This window comes from Hyperoodon ampullatus (genome assembly GCF_949752795.1).
Source record: "Hyperoodon ampullatus genome assembly, chromosome: 3".
Taxonomy (NCBI): Eukaryota; Metazoa; Chordata; class Mammalia; order Artiodactyla; family Ziphiidae; genus Hyperoodon; species Hyperoodon ampullatus.
This window is the reverse complement of record NC_136916.1, coordinates 169,905,427-169,917,168: the sequence shown is the minus strand read 5'-3', so window position 1 is coordinate 169,917,168 and position 11,742 is coordinate 169,905,427. Positions and strand designations below refer to the sequence as shown.

At 51.9% G+C, this 11,742-nt stretch overlaps 1 protein-coding gene across 1 annotated transcript; it reads left to right on the top strand.

Annotated features, from left to right (window-relative positions):
- Nucleotides 1-426: 426 nt before the first annotated feature.
- Nucleotides 427-2,110, top strand: LOC307050517 (interferon alpha-inducible protein 27-like protein 2; the record flags this gene model as incomplete). Its single annotated transcript, XM_079700604.1, has 4 exons — nucleotides 427-457; nucleotides 617-646; nucleotides 1,210-1,371; nucleotides 1,908-2,110. Exons 1-4 carry the CDS (start codon nucleotides 451-453, stop codon nucleotides 2,108-2,110), a joined length of 402 nt encoding a protein of 133 aa, XP_079556730.1. The 5' UTR covers nucleotides 427-450.
- Between the last annotated feature and the right edge of the window lie 9,632 nt (nucleotides 2,111-11,742).

The following is an 11,742-nucleotide window of genomic DNA, read 5'->3' as shown; positions in this document are numbered from 1 at the left end:
CCTCTGGAAGTGAAATTAAATTTTCTCCTTACGTTCTGTTTTTTGTTTTGTTTTGTTTTGTGGCGAACAACTCTTCTGTCATCAGGGAGCAAAATGTTACAACTTGGAACCCCGGTCCACTTGCAACGGCTTTCAGGTGCTTTAGGGCTCTTTTCCTTTCGGTGGAGCCACCAAACAAGAGAGAACCACCCGAGGGGAGCCAGCAGAGGCGGCGCCGGGAGGAGAAGGACTAGGGGGATGAAGGTGGGAGGCGGGTAAGACCGGCGAGTACGGGCGGGAAGCGGGATGGGGGGCGGGCGAGCAGGCGCGCAGAATGTGCGTTCCTGCGTTTTGCTGGGGTCGAGATGCTGCGAGGGGCCGGCCGCGTCCCTAGTGGTTCTCCAGGAAATAACAGCATTTCGTGCAGCTTAGTCATTTCCTGAGCTCCGCTGCAGCGAGGAGGGCGTCACCATGATAAGTAAGTTTCTCTTCCCCATCGGGCTGGTGGCCTGGGCAGGGGGCGGGCCTCCCAGACCCCAACCCACGGAGGGCCAGAGGACTCGCTTCTTTCCCTCACTCAACTCACTCTCTCTCTCTCTCTCTCTCTCTCTCTCTCTCTCTCTCTCTCTCTCTCAAGAACGGGCAGCTGCTGCTGCGATAGGAGGAGGTGACTTTCCTGGATCCCCACATCGCCAGGCCTTCAGCTGGCCTGGGTCTCAGGATGGGAGGGAGGCCTTAGGGAGGTGGCGCTGCCGGGCGTGTGGGAGCTGGCCCGCCAGCCCCCCTCCGCTCCCGGAGCCGCGCGGGTGAATCTTAGGGGGCCGAGAGCCGTACTCGCTCGGAAAAGGTCACCGCGATCCCCGACGTAGCTGCAACTCTAGTCCTTATATGTAATGAGCATGTAGAGATTTCATTTGAAACGGGGTTTGCTGCTAAAAACAGCAGTGGTTTATTGGTTTATTTCACCTCTACATTTACACAGACACAGACATGAAGCCCAAGGTGGGGTAGTGACTTCCCCGTAGTCACCCAGCAGGTTAGAGACCCAACCAGGGGCCTACTCTAACCTACTGTCCGAAGCTGGCTCCACACCCCCATCTTCTTCTTTACCTTGGGAGCGGCTGTCTCCCGTCTGCTCCGAGCAGACAGTCCCCAGAAACTGTCAAGGAATTCCTAAGGGAGTCCACTCCCCTGAGCCCACGCCCCGACCCAGCTCCTCTCCCCCTACAGCCCTGGCCGTGGGGGCTGTGCCCGTGGTGCTGGGCGCCGTGGGCTTCACCGGGGCAGGAATCGCAGCCTCCTCCTTAGCGGCCAAGATGATGTCAGCGGCCGCCATGGCCAATGGGGGCGGAGTTGCCGCTGGCAGCCTGGTGGCCACTCTCCAGTCCGTGGGTAAGTGTCCGGGCGGGAGGAAGGGGGAAGGGTGTGACACACCAGCACAGGATTCAGCCCAGCGGCTAACCCTGACGGAGGGCCTGTCTGCTCTCTCCGGTTTCCTGGTCCTCAATGTCCCTGGTCCTTTGTGTCTCCCTCACTGTCCTCCCTGAGTCCTGCGTGAGGTTTGGGGGCAGGAGGGAAGTGGAGCGGTGAGGATGTTCTGGAAAAGAGAAGAAGGAAAGGAGCCCAGGTTATGTGATAGCTGGGCTCTGGGTCTAGCCCTACCCAAATCTGACACCTGGGTGGCCTAAGCAGGTCCCCTCCCCTCTCTAGGTCTCAGTGGGACCTGTAGCTCTTGGGGTCCGTGGTTGACTCTCCCTCTGTGTCTCACTTCCCATGAATTCACCCCCTCCCTCTGTCCAAAGCAGAGCCCTGGGGGATTCAGGACCCAGGGGAGGCATCCAGGTGGGATCTCTGGGCCTCAGGCCTCCTGAGGGGCCCCAGCCACTGGCCACTGCACCCTTCCTGTGCTCACCCTCTGTCTCCCACAGGGGCAGCTGGACTCTCCATATCATCCAACATCCTCCTGGGCTCCGTTGGATCAGCTTTTGGGGCTTTGCTTGGAGGTGCAAAAAAGGCACCTTCTTCCTCTCCTCCAGCTGGACCCAGAGCTGAAGGGGACCAGCCAGGAGAAAATGTACCCCAAGTCGGACCTCCAAAACTCCCACTCAGTTCAGAGAAGCATGAGAAATAAAGATCATCTGCAGATGCACCGTCCTGTCTTTGTTCCTTGCAGCCCTGGGGGGTTGTGAGTTGTGAATTGGAAGTTTCGAGTGCCCCCCATTCTCCCAACCTGCCTTGTGGTAGAGGGGCAGAGGTTGGGGGCAGGCTGATCAAGCACAGAATCACTTGGCAAGAGGCTCAGGTTGGTCCCCATCCTACAGGGGATGGGCTGTATAACCCCGGGCCATTTGTGCACCATCGGTGGGTCTCAGTTTACCCCTCACTCAGTGATGGGGTTGACAAAGCTTCCTAGGGAGGCAGAGGTGAGGGGTAGCCTGGATGCATATCGAGCCACTGACCCCAGAGCCCTCGGCCCTTCCTCATTAATGGGCACCAGACATCCAGAGGTGAGCAGGACCCTGTTCAAAGTGCTGTGGGGAGGCTGACATGCAGACCACCAGGGCAAGGACAGGACAGTACGCCAGTGTTACAGTGGGGCTCTGGGCACCTCGAGAGGAGGAGATGGAATCAGGAATGGTCACTACGCTGTGTCTGGGAAGTCGAAAGGCAACTGGCATTCACCAGTTCCTTCGCTGCCGACAGGCATTCTTGGTGTCCCCTAAGACTCCATTCACCTTCAGAGTGAGGTCTCACTTCCTTCCAGAGTGGCCTCATTTTCTGGAGTCTTTCTAAAGGATGAGATATCAGTTCTAACACTTCTGCTTACACCCCCAATAGGTAGTCTTGAGGAGGCGTCCAGCGTGCAGGCGCTGCATTCTGTAGGCCACTTGCCGACCTATCAAGAAGGAAGAGCTGCTTAGGATACAGGAAGCTGGAGAGAGCGTTACTCCCACCCGACAATAAGAAAAAGCCAGAAAACCTACAAAAGCATAACTTTCCTTGAACCCCTAAGAGAGCTGAAGAGGCAGGGCCACCAGATGGCCTGAATTCTCAGGGAAGTCAGGGGCCTCCAAGGAGAGCACTGAGCCACCTGGGGCACAGCACAGGAGGGAGGTGCGGCCAGAGCAGGCAGTGCAAGTTCAGCTAAAAACCCTAACTGATCGCTCAAGGGCAAGGATGGGCTACCATGAGTGCAGGGAACTCTGGGAGCTACAGTCACAAGGATGGATGCTTCAGGCCAACCTTAACGTTTTTCTCCAGGGACCCACTGGGTGCTCCCAAGGAAGACTGGAGTCAGGAGAAACTTCCCTCACTGAGGCAAGGCTGGCGGAGGGGAGCTGCAGCCCTACCCCCTAGGGAACAAAAGCCTCATGTTGCTGGGGGAAGCCTGCAGAGCACAGGTGAAGATCAGCGTAGATGGGAAAGAAAAAGAGAAAAAAAATCCTCTACCTCTGAATTTGGGGTGTTAAACTTTCCGGGGCTCAGACAGTAAGGATCAGCCCACCACTAGGGAAGCAGGGGGAGGGGAACGCTTCTGAGAAAATCCCGCCCCCAGGTCCAGGCCCACAGCGCCTGCGCAGACTAGGCCGGGTGGACCACAGAGGACCCTTTTGCCCTTTCCGCCAGGATAGCTAGTAACAAGCAACAGATGTTTACACTGCGGGTGGAGCAGGTGTGCAGAGACCCTCTCCAAGATGCACAGACCAAACGGAAGCCTGTAGCCAAGGGTTGAGCAGACACTGAGAAAAATCAGCCTCCACCGCAAGCCCAGGGAACCCTGATTTGAAGCTGGTGGATCACAGACAGCCAGCAGCCATAGCAACAACAAAATCCAAACCCAGATGAACTACTGATAAGATCGACCTCCCATGTGCAGGTCCTGGCATAAATACTGTTCACCTCTGTCTCTACTGAACTTGGGCAACAGACAATGTCGGAGCCTTGCCCTTGTCCCCCGGCCATGTGTCTCCCAGCGTCCGCCTGCTGTTCCCACTGCCAGGCCCCACCCCTGAGGCCTACAAGGCTGGCTGGAGGTGTCAGGTGTTGGCCCCCGCCCCCAGAATAGCCCTCAGCCAGCGATGGATTTTAGTTGGGGGATAAACCCCCCCAGAGGTCTGCAGCAGGAGTCAGCCTCAGTTGCCCCCAGTGCAAACTCACTAATGGGCCATTTCTCAGCTGCCAGTCTTTCCCTGTCACCCCCCATTTCCCTGTTGGTGTTCTCTGGGGTCACCTCTCAAATTAACTACTTGCACTCAAACCCTTGTCTTGGGGTCTCAGCCTAAGACAGCTTCCTACCTTCTGCTCAGGCCCCACTCAGGAGCCCAGGGGTCTGACCCCAGACAGCCACAGTGCTCTCAGATTATTCCTGAAATCCACCTATTTTCAGGCTTCGCCCATCTCCTTCCATCAGGATGAGGCACACACAGGAGGTTCCACAGTCTGTCTCATAGTGACCCACCAAGTCAGGACCCCAGACCGGCCCAGATCTGTTGGAATCCCAGCAGAGAACACAGCTCAGCTTTGGGGCTGGTCCCCAGCTGGCCTACCCTGAACAAAGCCACAAGCCAAGGGCCTTGAGGGAGATCACTCAAACCAGTGGACAATCCCTAAGTCTCTGCAATTTGTCAGGAAAAGCCTGGCACAATTTCAGTTTGAAAAACGTTCCTTCTTAGTTTCCTTTTCTGCTGGAAAATCCCTGTTACCAAAGAAACTGATGTCAAAAAACATTGACTCTCTGTGCACCGATGCTGAAAAGAAATACGAAGACAAGAGTTTTGGAGGAATGAGAAAAATGGCTTTAATCGTTGCCTGGCAAAGGGGGTAACATAACAGGCTAGCACCTCAAGAACTGTGCCCCGTTCCTGGGGAATAGGGAAAGGTTATATAGCCCGGGGCTCGTGGTCTGGGGTAGGTGATAAGGCTCAAAGTAATGAAGGTCTTGCATTCCTTTTCTTCTGCAAATTCATGGCCAAAGCTGGTGTCAGCTCAGAAACTGGGTCTGGTGTCCCTGAAGTTACCGGGCCCAACCTTCTTTCTTTCTTTTTTCTTTAAATAATAAATAAATTTATTTATTTATTTATTTATTTATTTTTGACTGCGTTGGGTCTTCGTTGCTGCGCGCGGGCTTTCTCTAGTTGTGGCGAGTGGGGCTACTCTTCGTTGCGGTGCGCGGGCTTCTCATTGCGGTGGCTTCTCTTGTTGCGGAGCACAGGCTCTAGACGTGTGGGCTTCAGTAGTTGTGGCACGCGGGCTTCAGTCGTTGTGGCACGTGGGCTCAGTAGTCGTGGCTCACGGACTCTAGCTCGCAGGCTCAGTAGCCATGGTGCACGGGCTTAGTTGCTCTGCAGCATGTGGGATCTTCCCGGACTAGGGCTCTAACCCGTGTCCCCTGCGTTGGCAGGCGGCTTCTTAACCATTGAGCCACCAGGGAAGCCCCATGACCTTCTTTCTGAAATGAAGAGTGCTATGAGGGAGTGTAGGGGGAGAAGATAATGCCAGGTGCAAAGGGTAATTCGTATGGAGTCAGAGAGTAGTCGGCTTTGTGAAGGACACGTGTAGCTACAAGTGTGTGTTAGTAGTAACAGCTAAAGAATAACCAAGATTGCTTAACTCTTTCAGGCCTGTTTATGCTGCTTCCCAAGCCTGTTCACTGTTTCCTTATTTTCCTTGTCAGAAAAGCCTCTTTTCTATTTCTGCTGCAACAACATTCCAGAGAGTCTGGCCATGGCTGGCTGGACAAGAGTTGTAATGGTTGAACTACTCTATCCCCCACCCCAAATCCCATCAATTTGAAATTGATTCATTATGAACATTATTTTATCTCCCTGAACACAGGCCGACTGCTTGAGAAGGCAGCTGGGACAGAGCTGGTGGGCAGCAAGCCAGGTAAAGACTCCAAATCTCCTGGAAATAACCCGCAAAGTAAATGCGAGTTATGGAAAGATGCCCATCTTCAACAGCAGCAGGAGTTAGGGACTTTGGATCATCTCTTATGGGTTCTTTCAACAATGTCTATGAAAACAGGGGCAGCAGTGTTGCCTTTCTTGAAATAGTGTGTGGATTTTATGTGGTGAGTCACGGGCAGTGTCTTAATCAGAGTAAATATATTCTTAATGTTATTTACTTTGATCCTCTTGTCCCAGGGCTTTCAGAATTGCTCTGTGGGTATTTAGGGTGCCCCAGAGGTGTCCCGGAAGTTGCTGTGGGGACTCAGGGGGACAGACGGTGGGGTTTCTAGGAAACAGAAGCCCTTTCCTCCCTCCCCCAGCCCAGGTGCTATGGACGTCCTGACACCTTGGTCTGCATCCCTCCTGGGCCCGCTGCACACCCCCCACCTCTGTTTTCCACAGTCTCAGACCAGCCATGCAGCCCCCTTGGTCCCTCGAGTCTTTCAGGGGGTGGGTAAGCCAGTGGTGAAGCTGCACATCTGTCAGAGGGTGAGTGCCCCAGGGCTGAGGGTGAAAGGCGGCAGAGGGCCAGAGACGCGGGGGGTTAGTCTGCTTCCCATTTATGTCTGAGGTCTTCACAGGTGTCCCATGACAGGCTCTGCCACAGGAGTGGCTCTTGTCAACTTCGGGAGGGTATGTGGTCTGGATGAAGCTTTCATTGGGCATCCCCTTCCCAGGTATCAGAATATGAGCATTTCTTTTCTTGGGCTGGTAAGATTCCCAAGAAGAATCTTCCTCCTTCTGTTTTGGATGTTATAACCTGGCTGCAGCGTTCTGGTGCCTATCAGTGAAGAAGATTGAGGGTCTCAGCACTTGTTTGGAGACTGTCATTCTTAGTATGCACTTCCTGGCCCCTGGTGCCTCCTGGCCCAGAGACCCAACCTCACCAAAAGTAAACCTACAGGCGTCTGCTGGAGGGGGCTACCTGGGGGTCTGCCTGCTTCCTAAATAGACGTCCAGCCAGCCCTCTTGCTGCCAGTCCACCTTAATGCCAACCTCCAGTAGCCACTCCAATGGCTGAGGTTCTGGTGGTCCTAAGGGCAAAGTTGCCTCTTTCTCCCCTTCCCCACTGACACCTTAAGATTCAGCTTTCTTGGGACTGCTAAGTGGAACCCCATGTCCATGTGATTTCTGGCTTCTAAATTGTGTTACTCTCATCTTCTCTTCCTGTCTCTTTGTTGATGTGGGTTTAAGCCTTTCTTTAGTCCTTTACTGTTATTTTAGTGGGATTTTGAGAAGGAACAGGTAAAAGCAACTCTCTTTGTTGGATTGATTCTTCTGTTGCTTGCAATCAAAAGATCCCCCCATGTTCATGAAAATCTGCATTTGCTTGTTGTAAAAGACGCCCTCTTGGCTTAAACAAGAGAAGTTTCTTTCTCTATTACTTGGTTGTGTGAGTGTCTCCGTTGGAGTGGTGGCTCTGCTCAGGGAGGCCCAGGCTCCTGCAGTCTTGTTGCTCTGCTTCCTTAAGGGGCTGCTGTCATCTTCAGGGTGGAAGATGGTCACTCCCCCACCTGCAGCAGAGCCCATTGGAAAGGGCCAAGGGGCAAGGCGGACTCACCCACTCCCCTTAAGTGCATACTCAGAGAGTTGCATACTTCAGTTCCACTCACATCCCAATGGCCAGAACCCAGTCTGGTGAGCACACCTTCCCACAAGAGGACTGGGAATGCAATCCTTGGCTGGGAATCATGCACCTGGCCAAAAATCAGGGCTCTCTTCATATGCACCAGAAGGAAAGAGTAGGCATCGGGTGACTGCTAGCAGCCTCTGCCACTCTGATGAAGACAGGAGTCTATCCTAGATCCCCACAGTGAGAATTTGCCTCTGCCTCCCCGTGTCCTACTGAAACTGCACAACTCAGATGGGACTCAAATCCAGCTAAAACTGAGATTGGGACTTGAACCCACGGGCTGGGACTCTAACCCACATGATCTTAATTAAGATCGCACACCTGGTCTCAGGACTTAATGAAGCTCGGGTTCTTTATGTTTCAGCACAGAAGGAATTCAGCGACAGGCAAAGGGATAGGCAAGAAGTGGATTTATTTAGAGAGAGACACATTCCATAGACAGAATGCGGTCTTTCTCAAAAGGCAAGAGCAGCCCTGGGAGAAACATACTCCACAGACAGAGTGTGGGCCATCTCAGAAGGCGAGAGGCCCTGAAATATGGGGTGGTTAGTTTTTATGGGCTGGGTAATTTCATAGGCTAATGAGTGGGAGAATTGCTCCAACTGTATTCCAACTATTTTGAGGATTATTCCACCTATTTTGGCCACTGCCCACTATTTGCCCTTTTATGGCCTCAGAACTGTCATGGTGCCTGTATGTGTGTCACTTAGCATGCTGATGTATCACAGTGAGCATATAATGAGGCTCAAGGTCTACTGGAAGTCAAATCTTCCACCCTTTTGGACCTAGTAGGTGTTGGGGAAGTTAACAGGCTTGTTCAGGCTTCAGAGGCCATAATAGGCCTTTGACTAAAAGAAGACCCTGAAAGGAACTACATGCTGAACTGCTGGACTACATGCAGGTCAACAGAAACAGCACTAACAAGTCTTCAGAAGCAACAGATAAGGAAGGGAGTAAGTCACGAAGCTTCCTGGGCCTAGGGAATCTGGCCAGTTCCCAAGGGTCAGTGAACATTCTGAGATTTACGACTAGAGAGGAAAACATTTCTGATAATAGCCAGAGCTGCATATTTGCACATAAGCTGGTGATTATCAGCTTGCAGCTTGGCATTAAAAGCAGGACTCCTGGGCTTCCCTGGTGGTGCAGTGGTTAAGAATCCGCCTGTCAATGCAGGGGACAAGGGTTTGAGCCCTGATCCGGGAAGATCCCACATGCCGCGGAGCAACTAAGCCCATGTGCCACAACTACTGAGCCTGCGTGCCACAATTACTGAAGCCTGTGTGCCTAGAGCCCATGCTCTGCAATAAGAGAAGCCACCGCAATGGGAAGCCCGTGCACTGCAACGAAGTATAGCCCCTGCTCATTGCAACTAGAGGAAGCCTGTGCGCAGCAACGAAGACCCAACACAGCCAAAAATAAATAAATAAATTTATTTAAAAAAAAAAAAAAAAAAGAACAGGACTCCTTTGAGCAGTACTCTGAAGTCTCATCCATGGGGTGGATGTGCTGCTCGGAACCTTCCAGCTGGGACTCCAGATCGCTGTTCCAGGGACTTCCCAGTGTTGCTTGGATCTGGATGTAGGTGTTTCCCCACTTTGTTGATGTATATATACTTATTTCTTGCTATGTGCTTGACCTTATGCTGTAACTTACTACTTCCAATTGGGACTCCGGATTGTTATTCAAGGGACTTCCCAGCCTTGCTTGGATCTAGATGTAGCTGTTTCCCCAATTTGGTGATTGTAAATACATTTATTTCTTACTATTTTGCTTATCTTCGTGCTACGATTTATAACTAACCTAATAGACTTTCTTATCTCTTACTTAATTAAGTGTAGAGTGGTTTATTTTGCCAACAATCCTGCGAACCTGAAACCTGAGAGTAAGTCTCTCAGCAAAACAGTAGGTTCTAACCAGTTTGTGTTGTATCCTCCATGGCTGTGTCATTCTTTTAAACGTTGTGCCCTGCCCCCTTCCCTCCTGTTTCACTGCCCTGCAGCACGCTGGGCCCCTGTGTGCAGGAACATGGTGAGCAGTGGATGTGCCTGGCTTCTGACACTGGGGACTCCTGAGAGCAGGCAGGGACCCCTGGATCCACAGGGGCAGGGTGGGAGCCAGCTGAAGCCAGAAGTTTCAGGAATCCTGGGGTGGCCAGAGTATGTTCGGCCAGCTCCTGAGTGAACAACCTCAGCTGGATAGAGAGAGGGGGACAATCAAAGCTGTATTAGTTTCCAGTCCTGTGTAATAAGTTACCACACATTTAGCAGCTTAAAATAACACGCTTTTATCATCTAATAGTTGTCAGTCAGAAGTACAGATGGTCTTGACCTTCCAGGAAGTTGGTCTCCATCCTTCCAAATCCAAATCAGAGCAAGTGCCCTTCTTGTGGGAGACTCAGACTTGTAGTTAAGGCAGGGGCTTTTGCCCTTAGCTCCAGGAGGACCTTCAGAGGCTCTAATGAAGGACTTGAAGTTAGAGCATTATTTTGGGAATGTGTGCATTTTGGGGGAAAACATTCACAGCTTTTCTTAGATTCTCCAAGACATAAAAAAAAAAAAAATGGGGGAAAGAAAAAGAATCAAGTGTTGAAATAATTAGTACCCTAAGGAGTTTACGCCTATGGTTGGGTACAACGATGCTTCACTGACCCCACTAGGAGCCACTTGAGGACACGAGTGAGTTAACTTTTAAAAGGTCCATAAAACCAGACTCACAAGTTTGGTTCTTGTTGAAAACTGAGATCCTGCCAGGCCGCTGATGGCATCTAGGACAGGGTGTGCACGGGTGTAGTGTTAGGGGAACCACGGACCAAAACTGCCCACCCTGGCCAGGCAAGATAGTAGCCACTTGCGTGAGTTATCTTACAACAGGACGTCCTGGTAAGGACACAGAACTAACAAGATATCACTAACCAGATGAATTCGGGAAAGGTCAAAAGGAGAGAGGATTCGCCCTTCCATGTGCCCTGCCAACCTCCCAGAATCCTTCTCACTGGAATCCATCTTGGCTGAGCAATGCGCACGCCACCAGGAAGGACCCTGAGTCAGAATGATTGGCCAGAGACAATCCAGAAGCTAACCCCATTACCATAAAACCTGAGACTGCGAGCCACGTGGCAGAGTAGTTCTCCTGGGTTCCCTTACCCTGTTGTTCTCCACCCGGCTGCCCCTTCCCAATCAAGTCTCTTGCTTTGTCAGCACCTGTGTCTCCTTGGACAATTCATTTCCAAGTGTCAGACAAGAGCCCACTCTCAGAACCTGGAAGGAGGTCCCCCTTCACGCAAAATAGAATCTGTGATACGGTCACGGTCATATTAAAAACCCTTCAGTGTTTCTCCAAAGCCCTCAGGATAGAATCCAAGCTCCCCTTCCCCAATAGGCTTGCTATGGTCTGAATGTTTGTGCCCCCCCAGAATTCAGAAGTTGAAATATTAACCCCCAAGGTGATGGTATAAGGAGGAGGAAACACTGGGAGGTGCTTCGATCATGAGGGTGGAGCCCTCATGAATGGGATTAGTGTCCTTCTAATAGAGGCCACAAAGAGCTCTCTTTCCCCTTCCATCATGTGAGGACACAGTGAAAAGACAGCCACCTAGGAACCTAAATGTGCTGTAGCCTTGATCTCTGACTTCTCAGCCTCCAATACTGTAAGGAATAAATTTCTATTGTTTATAAGCCACCCATTTTATGGTATTTTTGTTATAGCAGCCTGAACGGACTAAGACACTGCTGTGATGTGCCTTCCCTCTGGGCACCCCCAAAGCCCTGGGCTGGCCTCTGATGTCATCAGAGGGCAACATCAATGGCTGTCTGCCTGTTGGTCCACCCACGCAGCAGACCAAGAGTGCTACCTAGGAAAGGCCAAGTTCCCTAGCACACAGCCCAGTGCCTGACCCACAGCACACACTCCAAGAGTTTGTGGAAAGGAGGAGTGAATCAACATGGAAGCGAATTTTCTGATGTTCTGGGATAGATCCCATCCTGGTGATGAGAAGTTTCTACAAGACCTTGTACCAGGGGGAGAAGGATCTTTAGGGACCACGGCCCTGAAGCAGAAAGATCAGAGCCCTTGACAAACGAGATTTTCTTTCTAGCTGTTGGGGGAAAAAGGCCAGGGCACTGGATTTTGACTTTGGGAGGAAGCAGTGACATCCTGGGGCCGTCGCTTTCTGAGCCTCAGCCA